Source organism: Equus asinus, chromosome 3 (assembly GCF_041296235.1).
Source record: "Equus asinus isolate D_3611 breed Donkey chromosome 3, EquAss-T2T_v2, whole genome shotgun sequence".
In the NCBI taxonomy this organism is placed as follows: Eukaryota; Metazoa; Chordata; class Mammalia; order Perissodactyla; family Equidae; genus Equus; species Equus asinus.
Window position 1 is genome coordinate 119,081,994 of NC_091792.1, and position 12,634 is coordinate 119,094,627.

The following is a 12,634-nucleotide window of genomic DNA, read 5'->3' on the forward strand; positions in this document are numbered from 1 at the left end:
GAAAAGGAAGTCTTGAGAACTAAGTTGTTAAGGAAAAAATGGACCAATTTTGTAGTTTCAAAAGTGCCATAAAAATAGAAAAGAGAAGTGATGACTTTCCATCAAAGTGAAGCAATAAACTTAACTTTAGAATCAAAGTCCTAGCTCTCTACTTAGTAGCCATGTGACTGGATAGGACCATCTCTCTGAGCCTCAAATTCCTGTTACATTACATTACATGCAGGTATGCATGCTTTCATTTTAGGGGGCAAAAGTAATTACTTTCCTTCATGATTGAGTATATGCTTAAAAAGACAGCATCTCAAAGGGTCCTTTACTCATAAGAAGTGTTCAAGTTCTAAAACGAAGCTGAAGCTTCATTTAAGAGGAGTAGGTTTGAAATTTTAATGGCCTGTTAGAGGAAAGAGAGGCTGATATGGTATCTCTGTTTCATTTTAGATGTTTCCAGGAGTTGATGGTTATGGCCCATCACTAACTGAGAATGGCTACTACTAAGCATCATTTGTTGGTGAGCCAGACAGGGAAGAAGGATCAGGATTGGCTTTTCTTTTACCCTTCTGCAAATGGATGATAATTTGTATCTGGTGGTCCTAGTTCCCTTGGCCCTTTCAAGGCCAGCTCCATGAGCTGAGCTGTCCTCACTCAGGGCCCTAGCTCCTCTTCCTGTCTTGGTAGAAAAATGTTAGGTATGCCCAGAAGATAGTTCTTAGGCATCCTAAGGAATCTAGGAGCCTCCTTATCCAAAATGGATCTCAATCCCCTTAACAAATAAATGCTTCTCAAAGGAGACCAGTTATATTTCGTTTTCTGAATACACTTAGACAAATCCTACTGTAACAATTGATATCTATTGCCATAATAACTCTAATTAGAGTTTATGGGCCCTTTCCAGGAAAATCTGCTAACGCATTTATTTGATCCTGGATAAGTTATAACCCTTTAGTTTTCAAGAAGATATTCAAATAACTCAAGGTGAACTGAAAACAGTCTGAGGGTATTAGCAGCTGCAGGAATCTAAGCGTTTAGAGCCTTACAGCTAGTGGTTGTGAGGATAATGGCTGTTTACTATGTGGTTGAGAAAAGTTAGTTGTCTAACTGGGCTGGAAACTATGCTCGAACGGGGGTTGGCAAACTATGGCCTGCTACCTGTTTCTGTAAGATCTAAGAGCTAAGAATTGTTTTACATGTTTTGTTTTTTTGAGGAAGATTAGCTCTGAGCTAACATCCGTGCCCATCTTCCTCTACATTATATGTGGGACGCCTACCACAGCATGGCTTGCCAAGTGGTGCCATGTCCACACCCGGGATCCGAACCGGCGAACCCTGGGCCGCCAAAGTGCAAAGTGCGCACTTTATCGCTGTGCCACCGGGCTGGCACATTTTACATGTTTAAATGATTAAAAAGAAATTCAAAAGATTAATATTTTGTGACATTTGAAAATTATATGAAGTTCAAATCTCAGTATGCATAAAGTTGTATTGACCACAACTATACTCCTTCATTTACATGTTGTCTACTGCTGCTTTTGTGCTACAAAGATGGGGTTGAGTAGGTGCAACAGAAACTGTATGCCCCTCAGTCTAAAATATTGATTCTCTGTCCCTTTACAGAAAAAGATGACCGACCCCGGCTCTAGAAGCTGGCCAGCAATGCTCTGAGGGACGAATGGACCATCGTTCCAGGGTAGAGCAAAATTGCTTTATAGCATTATGGAGTTTTGATTTGGGGCATAAAACGCCAGATCTCATTAAATGCTAAAATTCAAGAAAAACAACAGTCATTTATTTAACTTTACACATGGTTATAAAGTAAGAGTTTGTATTAGGTCCTCTGGTGCCGCACCAAGAAATCAGACCAAAGAGCCTCTATTTGGATAATTAGAGACTAGCTGATAAAGAAAAGACTGTTTGGTGGCACTGAAATTTGATGAAAAATGCCCAACTCAGGAAGGGAAAGAGAAGATGGGTCCACCAGGTAGATGGAAAGGAACATATGCTTCATCTGTCTGTCAGCTTCTTAAATGTCCTCATGTCAAGGGAAAGAGAACTTCATGTGATTAAAGGGGTAACAAGATCTCTATTAACCATATAGAAAGTGGCACACAGTTTAGATAGCACTGCTATTGCCACAGGGAGCTTGGTATTATGGTTTGTACTGGGTTCAGCTTTGGGTTTGGACCTGAAGGTTTGAACTCACGGTTCTAAAAACGTATACCGAGATGGAGAATGTGACTGATACACCTTCCTCAGACAAGATAAGTCAGATTTTTCTGTCAGAGCTAAACAAAGCTATGGAATCATACAATTTCTCCAGGTTATACAAGGTAGAGAAAAAATTCTCACAATCCCTTCCTATAACATAGTGACTGAATCACTCCTAGGTGAGGGAAGTAGCAGATTGAGCTCACAAGAGAAAAGGGTATGAGTGTAACAACAAAGAAAACGCCAAAGGGGCTGTAGGCCAGGTGACCGAGAGAGGGCACTGAAAGCTCTGCCTTCTAAGACTGGAAAGGGCCTCCTGCGAGGAAAGGAAAGGGGAGTTGTGGCTATAGTCTGAAGGAAAAAGCAAAATGGATTAAATGCCAGATCCAGTCAGCGGGACACAAAAGGAAAAGGGCAGACTAATAATGGGTGACTATTTCTGGCTGACAGCAACATACCATGGTATCCATACACTTGAGCATATAGACATGAACTAGAAGAGAGGCTGGTTTCTTTCCTAGGATGTACACAGTACTTGCAAAAAAAAAAAAAAAAATAGGGAAAAAAGCAGCTTCCATCTTAGTTCTTCCTAAAGACTAACTTATCAAGACTTGTAGACAGAGCAGCAAAAGAGCAAAAATTGGAGATGCCCTGTATGAGTCCCTAATTAATACAGTATTCCTTAACTAAATGGACACATTTAGCTCTTGGTCTTATTTCATTGTTTGTTTGATAATCAGGGACTCCTTACGAACGCTGTCTGAGACCTTTCTTCTCCTAATTATTCCTTTGATTTTCAATTCTGCCATTTATTTTACTATGTATTTTCACAATTTTGTGTATATTAGATCTGTGTGTTTTCTCTCATTATTTCTTTTCACCATTCTGAGTTCTGAATTCTAGGTGAATTTCTTGAGTTTGTTCTCTATTTCAGACTCAGTTTTCTGAAATATCCATTCTACTGTTCACTAACGCTTTCAGTTTTAATTTCTCAATCTTATTTCTAATCATCATCGCTATAATCCTTTTTGATCACAAGTTGTTACTACTTCATGACTGATTTAGTTTCACATATGCAGTGTCCTGTTGACATGTGAAAATCTTTTCTTGATTTTACTGCAAAAGTAATTTAGGGGAAATATTTCCTCTGATTCTTTTTTTCTTCTTTTCACTTTTTTTTTGAGGAAGATTAGCCCTGAGCTAACCTCTGCCACCAATCCTCCTCTTTTTTTTTTTTTTTTAAGATTGGTACCTGAGCTAACAACTGTTGTCAATCTTTTTTTTTCTGCTTTATCTCCCCAAATCCCCCCGGTACATAGTTGTATGTCTTAGTTGCAGGTCCCTCTAGTTGTGGTATGTGGGATGCCGCCTCAATGTGGCCCGACAAGCAGTGCCATGTCTGCGTCCAGGATCCGAACCAGCGAAACCCTGGGCCGCCACAACGGAGTGCGCGAACGTAACCACTCAGCCAGGGGGCCGGCCCCTCCTCTGATTCTTAAGAGTGATCCCCTTCTTCTGACCTTCAGTATCTTTTTATTTATTGCAGCTTCCTAGTCCAGAAAACACCTAACTTTGTTGACTTTTTGTTTCCTAGAGTCTGTATTCTAAATTGACCAATGTCTAGCCAACAACCCACTCTCCTAAGGTAAACGTTCTGCATTACTGTATTTCTCTCATTTCCATGTAAGTCACCTAATCCTTTTGATTTTATGTAAGAAGTTTTTCCTAAATGTGGCCTCTGTTCTCCAAGTTCATTGCCACTGTTTCAGTCCAGACACATGGTCCCCACTGTTTGCCATCAGTCTCTCAAGACTCCAAGTCTATCTTCCTTATTTCTGGCAGAGTTCACTTCCTAAAAGACATGCTGCTCATGTCACCCTTTTGGTTAAAAATTTCTGTCTGTTCTCCATGTTCATAAGGTAAAATGCAAACATACTCAGTTGTCATACCAAGAGCTTCACAACCTGACTCACCGCAACCTGGAGATGCAGCTTATTTCTACACTGACCTTCTTACCATTTTTCAGACACATCACCTTCTTAGACTCTGTATATGAATATTCTGATTTTACATTTCTTTGAAAAAGGAAAGAGAAGGGCAATGACATATGTAGCAAAAAATTCTGTAGCTTTCGGCAATCCTACACTATGGAGTACAAATGATCTAAGTATGTGTTGGTGAAATTTCTGAAGGTGGTAGGTATAAAAAATGGCCTGCAATCATATCAATCTGTGAAAGTCTTAAAAAACAGATACTCAAAACCTACCCAGATTCACTCCGTGAACAAGAACCTCCAGAGACTAGCCCCTAAATCCATACTTTTCAAAAGTTCCCCAGGTGACTCTGCTGCAAGGCCAACTTTGGGAATTACCACTCAAAGGCCTAGTCCAAACTGCCACTGTTATGAACCTTACACAGCCACAAACTCATTCCCAGGAGTGAAATAACAAAACTGTCAATAAACTTACCTAAGTGAGTTCATCTCTGTTTTCTGATGAGATGAGTCACCAGCCACATGGCTAAGTTTTTGAGCTTGGAGTAGTGCATTGTTCTCTAATGATTCTATTGTTTCTTTCATTATTAACATTTTAGACTTTAATTCACATTTTTCACTTTCAAGCTATAATTTAAATTTAAAAAATTAATAGGTATATATGTCAATTTTGTTTTCCTTAAGCACTCTTTAATAATATTTCTGGAAGAAAACTAAGGAAATAAATTAGATTTACTTAAAATACTTTAAAAGCCACGTGTACACTTTGGGTTTTAGATGTCACAATGGGCACAAACATTTATTTACATTTATCTCTCCTCCTCATTATCATGGAAATAAAAGAAAAGATACACAGAAAAAGAAGGAAAGGAAGGAAGGAAGAAAAGAATATATCTATAATAGCAATGCAAACAGAAAGGGAAACCATTAGCAGGGTAAAAATTTTGAGGAATTTCTAAAAAACAGTTAAGTAGATAGGACTGAAGTGAAGAAAAATCAGAGCAGAAAATACTATAACTCAAACACAAAATGGGCAAGACTTATAAACTAAAAATTTACTGAAGGGCATAAAACATTATCTGACAATGTAAAGACACACCATGTTTCTGAATGGGAACACAATATTGGAAATGTATTAAAATTTCCTGAAATAGTTGTAAATTCAATGAAATTGCAACAAAAATCTTAACAGAATCTTTTTTAAATAAAAGGGGTGGCTTAGATTTCATTCTAAAATTCATTTAGGAAAAAAGAAAGGTAAGAAAAAAACAGGAAAAATTTGGGGGGCAAAAGAATGCAGGTAGACTTGTCTTATATCAAAATAAATTAGAAAGCTACTGTAATTAAAAGTGTGGATTTCACAGAGAAATGGACAAGCAAATACATGCACACAGATGTAAATTTAGAAAAGGTAGCATTTTAGGGAAGTGGGAAAAAAATGATCTTTTCAGAAATAGAGTTGGGGGGCCAGCCTGGTGGTGTAGTGGCTACGTTTGTGCACTCCGCTTTGGCAGCCCAGAGTTTGCGGGTTCAGATCCCAGGCATGGACCTACACACTGCTTGTCAAGCCATGCTGTGGCAGCATCCCACATACAAAACATAGAGGAAGATTGGCACACATGTTAGCTCAAGGACAATCTTTCTCAAGCAAAAGGAGGAAGACTGGCAACAGATGTTAGCTCAGCGCCCATCTTCCTCACCAAAAAAAAAAAAAAAAAGTTGAGACAGCCACTCATTGAAGAAAAAAAATAGCTAGATTTCTATTTTATTTATATACAAAAATACATTCTAGATGGAATAATGATCTATATAGAAAATGCAAAACAAAGAAATACTAGTGACAAACGTAAGTCTTCCAGTTAAAACTGTAGACTGACCACACTCATTTTATTTTCCCTCCCTCTGGAAACAGTGCTAAAATGACAGTAAAGGAATACAAACGTAATATATACACTCATCAGGACATAGAGAACAAGAAAGAAAACAAGTGTGGACAAGTGACTTCAATAATTTGTAGAAGATAAAGAGAAGATGGAAAAGTGACTCAGAGTAGAAGAAAAATACAATCTAAAGTAGAGTTTCTGAACCTAGGAACTACTGACATTTGAGGCAAGATAATTCTTTACTGGGGGCTGTCCTGTGCATTGTGCATTGCAGGATGTTTAGCAGCATCCCTGGCCTCTACCTTCTAGATATGAGAAGCACCTTTCTCCTACTTGTGACAATGAAAAATTCTCTAGATACTGCCAAACATCTCCTAGGAGGCAGAAATGCCCATGGTTGAGAACCACTGGTGTAAAGTGACCACAACAGGGAATAGCAATGAGAAGCCAGCTAATTTACCCTGAAGAAGCTCAACACATGGAGGTACCAAGTGGTGGTGGGGGGGTCAGGAGCAGAATTCAACAAGGAGATTGGCTGAAAGTCTATATACTGAAACCCTCACAACACCCCAGATATTTCCCACCTCTTTCTAGAAAGTTTTCTTGGAAATCAAAGATATAACTAAAACTAAAACAAACAAACAAACAAAATCAATAGAAGGGTTCAAAGATAAAGGAAGAAATCTCCCAGAAAGTAGAGTGAAAAGTCAAAGACAAAATAAGGGAGAAAGACTAAGAACCTCAGATCACCTCAGGAGGTCTAAAACCAACTACTAAAAGTTCCAGATAGAAAAAATACAAGAGTATAGTAAATATTCAAGAAACTGAAAATAAGAGATAAAGAGAAAATCCCAAAGCTTTTCAGAAATAAAAACATGTCATGTACAAAGGACGAGGGAACAGAATAGCATCAAACATCTCAAAGTTAAAAGACAGTGGAGGACAGTATTCAAATTATTTAGTGAAAATAATTATCCAATCTAGATTTCCATATACCTAAGCGAAATCATAAATCAAGTATAAAAGCTGTATATAGACATTTTTAGACAAGTAGAGTACCAGAAAACATTTCCTCCCACAAATTCTTTTTCATGAAATTGCTGGAGAAGGTGCTACACCAGAAAGAAGGAACAGAGCCAGAAAGAAGAAAACATGAGATTCAACACAGAAGAGGGGGGAGGGGAAAGTCTTATGAGGACAGCTACGGAGAGAGACAGTCCGCAATGGAACAAGATGACGGAAAGCCCAAGAAAGGGGGTCTTCAGGGAGCGAAAAACAGAACAGATAGGTTTGAATACTCAAAAATATTAAAAGACATGTGGCAGAGATGTTGGAGTTCTTGACAAAAAATTGAGCAAAGTGTTCAATGAAAAACAAAAAAGTAATAAAAAATGAAATATAACAAAACAAAGGCAATTATTAACTCCAGGAAAAAAATCTACAAGAAAAAAGGCAAGAGTAGTACTGTCCCACTTGGCTGAGCCACAAACCACTAGAAGTCATGATACTATAAACAATAACTGCTAAAGCAAGCAAAATACGTAATAAAACCATGTTGAGGTAACGGGGGAAGAAGAAGGAGGAGTGCTAAGGTGTCATCTACCATAGGAGAAATTCACTAAGTAATCTTAAATCAACAAAGTAAGACGAAGCAGCATAAGCACATTATTTAGAAACAGGGAGCACACACCAGGACAAAGGGTTGAGAGTGGTGGGTAGTAGTTCTGGAGATAGTGAGGTGGGAAAGGAAACTGGTTTTAAAAACCTTTCAGAATTCCTTAGATACATCTTATACAAACACCAGTACATGTACAGTATAAAGAATTTTAAAAATGAACATTTGTGCATCCACCACTTGGCTTAAAAAAGTAGTACGTGAACCTTTGAAACTACTCGTGGGCAATCTCCAATCACATCCTCCAACCCTGCCCACGGTAAGCACTAGCCTGAATCCTGCACTTCTCACTTCTTCCTTCCTTCGTGTACCACATTTGTCCCACTCCCTAAACAATACACCGTTCCGGTTTGCATGTTTCTGAACTCTACACAAGTGGACTCACACTGCATGTTTTCTTCGACGTGACATTTGTAAGATTCACGCATGCTGATGTTTGCAGCTATTCTTCATTCATTTTCGCTGCTCTATAACACTCCATCGTATGAATTACCACCATCTATCTTCCTCACAACTGACATCCAGACTGTTTTTCATTTTCTGCCACTGCACAAATATTTTAGGTTTTGTGAGCCCTATGGTCTGTTTCTGCTACTCTGTTGTAACGTAAAAACAGCCAGAGGCAATGCGTAACAAGTGAGCATGGCTGTGTCCCAACAAAAACTTCATTGTAAAAGCAGACTGGCGGTCAGATTTGGTCCCGGGGCCAGGGTTTGCTGACCTCCATCCAGGTACATATGTAGAAATGGAATTGCTGGCTCACAGGGTATGCCTTTACTAGACAATGCCAAATTATTCTCCAAAAATGTACCAGCTTGCACTCCCAGAAGCTACACATACTCGCCAGTGATACTTGTTATAACTTGTTAATTTCTGATGACCTGATGGATATGGAATGCTTTTACTGTGGTTTTAATTTGCATTTCCCCTATTACTGAGGTAGATCTTCTTATGTTTATTAACAGTTTGTAATTTCTTCTGCCGCGAAGTGTCAGTTCACGTTTTCTGTCAAGTTTCTTTTTAGGTTAAATGTGTAGCAAGTTGTTCTCTCAATTAGTGGCTTGTCTTTTCAATTTATGGCTATTCGATAAACACAGATGTTCCTGTCAATGTGGTCCCACTGACACATGTTTTCTTTAAAAGAATAAACTTATTTGTGTCTTGTTTCGGAGCACACACTCTGGTGCTAGTCCCCTGTGTGATCTCAGGCAAGCATGCCCTGTGCCCTAGTTTCCTTACCTGTGAAATGAGGAGAATACTAGCATTTACTTCATATGGTTGTCGTGAGAATTAAAATAATATATATAAAATAGTGAGAAAAGTACCTGACACATAGTAAATGCTATACAAATGACTGCTATTATTATTTCTCCAAGATCAAAAAATTTTTCTCCCGTATTTTCTTTCAAAAACTGTAGTTATTTCTTGAACATTCAAGGCTGCAAATAACCTCGAACTGATTTTAGAGTATGGTAGATTTGAAGTAGGATTCAATTCTTCTTTTATATATATATATATGAATAGCCAATTATCCCAGAAAGAATTACTGAACAATCTTTCCTTGCCCCATTGATCTGAGCCCTTTATCTATCAAGTTTCCATATATTTGTGGGTTTCTGGTTTGCTCTCTACTGGGTTTCATCTCTCTTAATTCCGGTTTTAATCTCTTTCATTCTCTCTTGGTCCCTGTGCATACCACCCTATCTTAATCACTGATTCCAAAGCCTTCACATCTGGTAGGACAAGTTCCACATCTTGTTCTTCTGTAAAATTTCTTTGTGATTCTCAATTCCTTGCTGCCATGTAGTTAAAATCTATTGTCAATTTTCTCTCTCTCTCTCTCTCACACACACACACACACAATCACCTTCTTAGGATTTCAGCTGTAACTACAATCAACTCTATAACTCAATTTGGGGAGAACTTACATTCTTTTTATAAACATGGTATCTGTCACCTTTTTTATAAACCTGATATCTCTGTCCACTTATTTAGGTCTTCTTTAATGTCTTTCAACAAAGTTGTATAATATTTTCTATAAAGATCCTGTAAATTTTATACATAGGTATCTTGTATTACTTATCACTATTAAAATGGTACGGATTTTCCTCTTATTTATCTTGCTTGGGATTTGTCATACCACCAAAATTCACCTTGCATTCTGAATCAGAGGATTCCTGTGTTTTGATAAACCTAGAAAATTGTCATTATCTCTTCAAATACTGCCTTCATATTCTATTATATTCTCCTAGAATTTTGACTAAATATGTTAGATCTTCCCACTTTATTCTCTAAGGCTTTAAATTATTTTATACTTCCCATCACCTAGTCTTGTTCCAATGACTTCTAGTACTTCAGATATATTTTCCAGTTCACTAATTCTCACTTTCAGCTTCTGGGCAAGCTGGAGTGACAGGACCCTTCTACCTGAAATAACTAAAACATGGGACAAAACATACAAAACAATGGTTTCAAGACACTGGGCATGAGGCAATGATGAACAGTGACCCCTGAGAGACAGGAAACAAATGAGATGAGCCCTAGGATTGCTCCAGCTGGTTGCCTGAGGAGTTTCCAGGCTGTGGCACAGAGAAAGGAACCCAGGTGGAGCCTGGTGGTTCCCCTAAGTTCAGGAGACAGGACTGAGATCAAGGGAGGCCAAGGCAGTTAGAGGCTGCAGGGCAGACACTGGAGGAGAGCTGCACAGAGTGAGAGCTCCAGAGACCTGTACAGGGGGCCCAAGGCCAGGGCAAGCGCCATCAAAGAATTAGAGGGAACACTACTCAGGGCTCATGCAGGGCCAGGAATAGTTCCTGTTCCCACAGGTCACTTGAAAACCTCATAATTCATGGGGTAACAGGTAGTACTCAAAAGGGCTCTACCTCAGTAACGAAACAAAAAAATTAATCTGAGACTAAATGCTACTCTGGTCCCACCTAATGAAACTTAAAAGCAAACTAAAAGGACTAAGCTACTTCCACCTGACTTTACTGTATCCCAAAACAAACCTCAGGAGTATTTAGAGGAATACAAGCTATCCAGCAACCAAGAAGATAAAATTCACAGTGTCTGATATCCAATCTAAAGTTACCTGGCATGCAAAAAAGTAGGAAAAGATGACCCAGGGAAAAAAAAAATCAATTGACCCAAAGTTGATAGAAACAGATAACAGTATTAGTAGACAATAAAACAGTGAAGACACAGTAAAGGAAACTAGTCAAAATGAAACAGAGGGAGAAAAAAAAGACTGTCAGAACACATACCAATTTGTTAAAAATCCTATCTCTAGGAGCTGGCCCAGTGATGCAGTGGTTAAATTCACATGTTCCACTTCAGCGGCCTGGGGTTCACTGGTTCAGATCCCGGGTGCAGACATATGCACCACTTGTCAAGCCATGCTGTGGCAGGCATCCCACATATAAAGTAGAGGAAGATGGGGACGGATGTTAGCTCAGGGCCAGTCTACCTCAGCAAAAAGGGGAGGATTGGTGGTGTATGTTAGCTCAGGGCCAATCTTCCTCAAAAAAAAAAAAAAAAAATCCTATCTCTAGAGAGAGCAATAAGGAATGAAAATGAATTTCATTTTTTATTCTATGTCTGTATCACATGATTTTTAAACAAGAACAAAACAATAACCACAGCTAACACCTACTGAGTACTTACAACGTGTCACGACTCTTCTAAGTTCTTGACACATATTAACTCACTTAATCTTCACAAAAACCCTAAGAAGTAAGTGCTAGCGCCATTCCTATTTCATAAATAAAGACACTGAGGGATAGAAAGTTTAAGTAACTTGCCTACAGATAAGAGGTGTCAGAGATGGATCTGAACCCAAGCAGTGAGCCTTCAGAGCACACACTGCTGACCACTGTGACACAGCTTCTCCAGCATACTATTTCAAACTTTTAAAAACACAGCAGATTAAAACTAAAATTGAAATAGTCATTCATAGAACAAATTATATCCCACATCCAATTTGGTAAATTACCTGGTGATTAACACATGTCAAATGTTGAATAGTTTTCTCTAATTCTGATGCTCCAAAAAGATTCATTTCCTGGAGATTCTGAAAGAGAATTTTATAGAAGATGTTCACTCATTTCAGATAATAAAACAAAGTTACCAAAGTAACCAATGCAAGTCTACTGTACTACTCTATTTGTCTTTTTATGACATGGAAATGTTTTAGAAAGAAAATTAGACATTTTACAAAAATGATGCTTTTGGCTGGAACAAAAAGCACAACAGGTTCTCATCTTTTACGCTCTACCTCCATACGTGACTGTAACAGAAGACACAGATTGGTATGAATTCATTTATAGAGATTTATACGGATCAATCCATTAGCACAACTATAAAAGGGGAATGGCAGGTTAAGCAAGCTCAGGAGTATGCCCTCATGAGAAGAGATGTGAGAGGGACAGAGTGTAAATGGGGAAAGGATGAGATCAGAAAGACACAGGAAACAATACTACAGGGCGGTAAAAGAGACCAGAGTTTCAAGAACGGGCTGGTCAACAGTACTGCCACAAGTGCTCTTAATAACAGTGCTATTTTTTGGTTATATTATCTTTCCCAACTCCTGCTGATGCTGGTCCAGGACAAGCGATGAAAGTTGATGTTTCCTGAGAGTTTTTCTAGTGAAGATTCATAGTTCCATCTACGTTATTCATTAAAAAGAAATAAATAAAGATATCTGATGTCTGGATTATACATTTGGTTCGAAGGGTCACTGTACTGTACGCATGTTTTCATTTATTAAATCCTTCAACCAGTATTGAGTACAAGCTATATACCAAGCACCAAGGAAGGTGTTAGGAAGTTAGTAGTGTGTAAAGGGATAAAGTCTCTGACATTACAGATACTACAGCCTAGCAG

At 38.4% G+C, this 12,634-nt stretch overlaps 1 protein-coding gene across 4 annotated transcripts in view; it reads right to left on the bottom strand.

Moving 5' to 3' along the window:
* The window catches only part of CEP135 (centrosomal protein 135), a 69,921-nt gene that overhangs the window by 22,441 nt on the left and 34,846 nt on the right, over window positions 1-12,634 (bottom strand). For all 4 annotated transcript variants that reach the window (XM_014835800.3, XM_070505810.1, XM_070505809.1 and 1 more), the window contains 2 exons: window positions 11,745-11,822; window positions 4,671-4,822 (listed from right to left, as the gene is read on the bottom strand). In XM_014835800.3, the coding sequence (XP_014691286.1) occupies window positions 4,671-4,822; window positions 11,745-11,822 (230 nt within the window). The remainder of the gene's footprint in view (window positions 1-4,670; window positions 4,823-11,744; window positions 11,823-12,634) is intronic.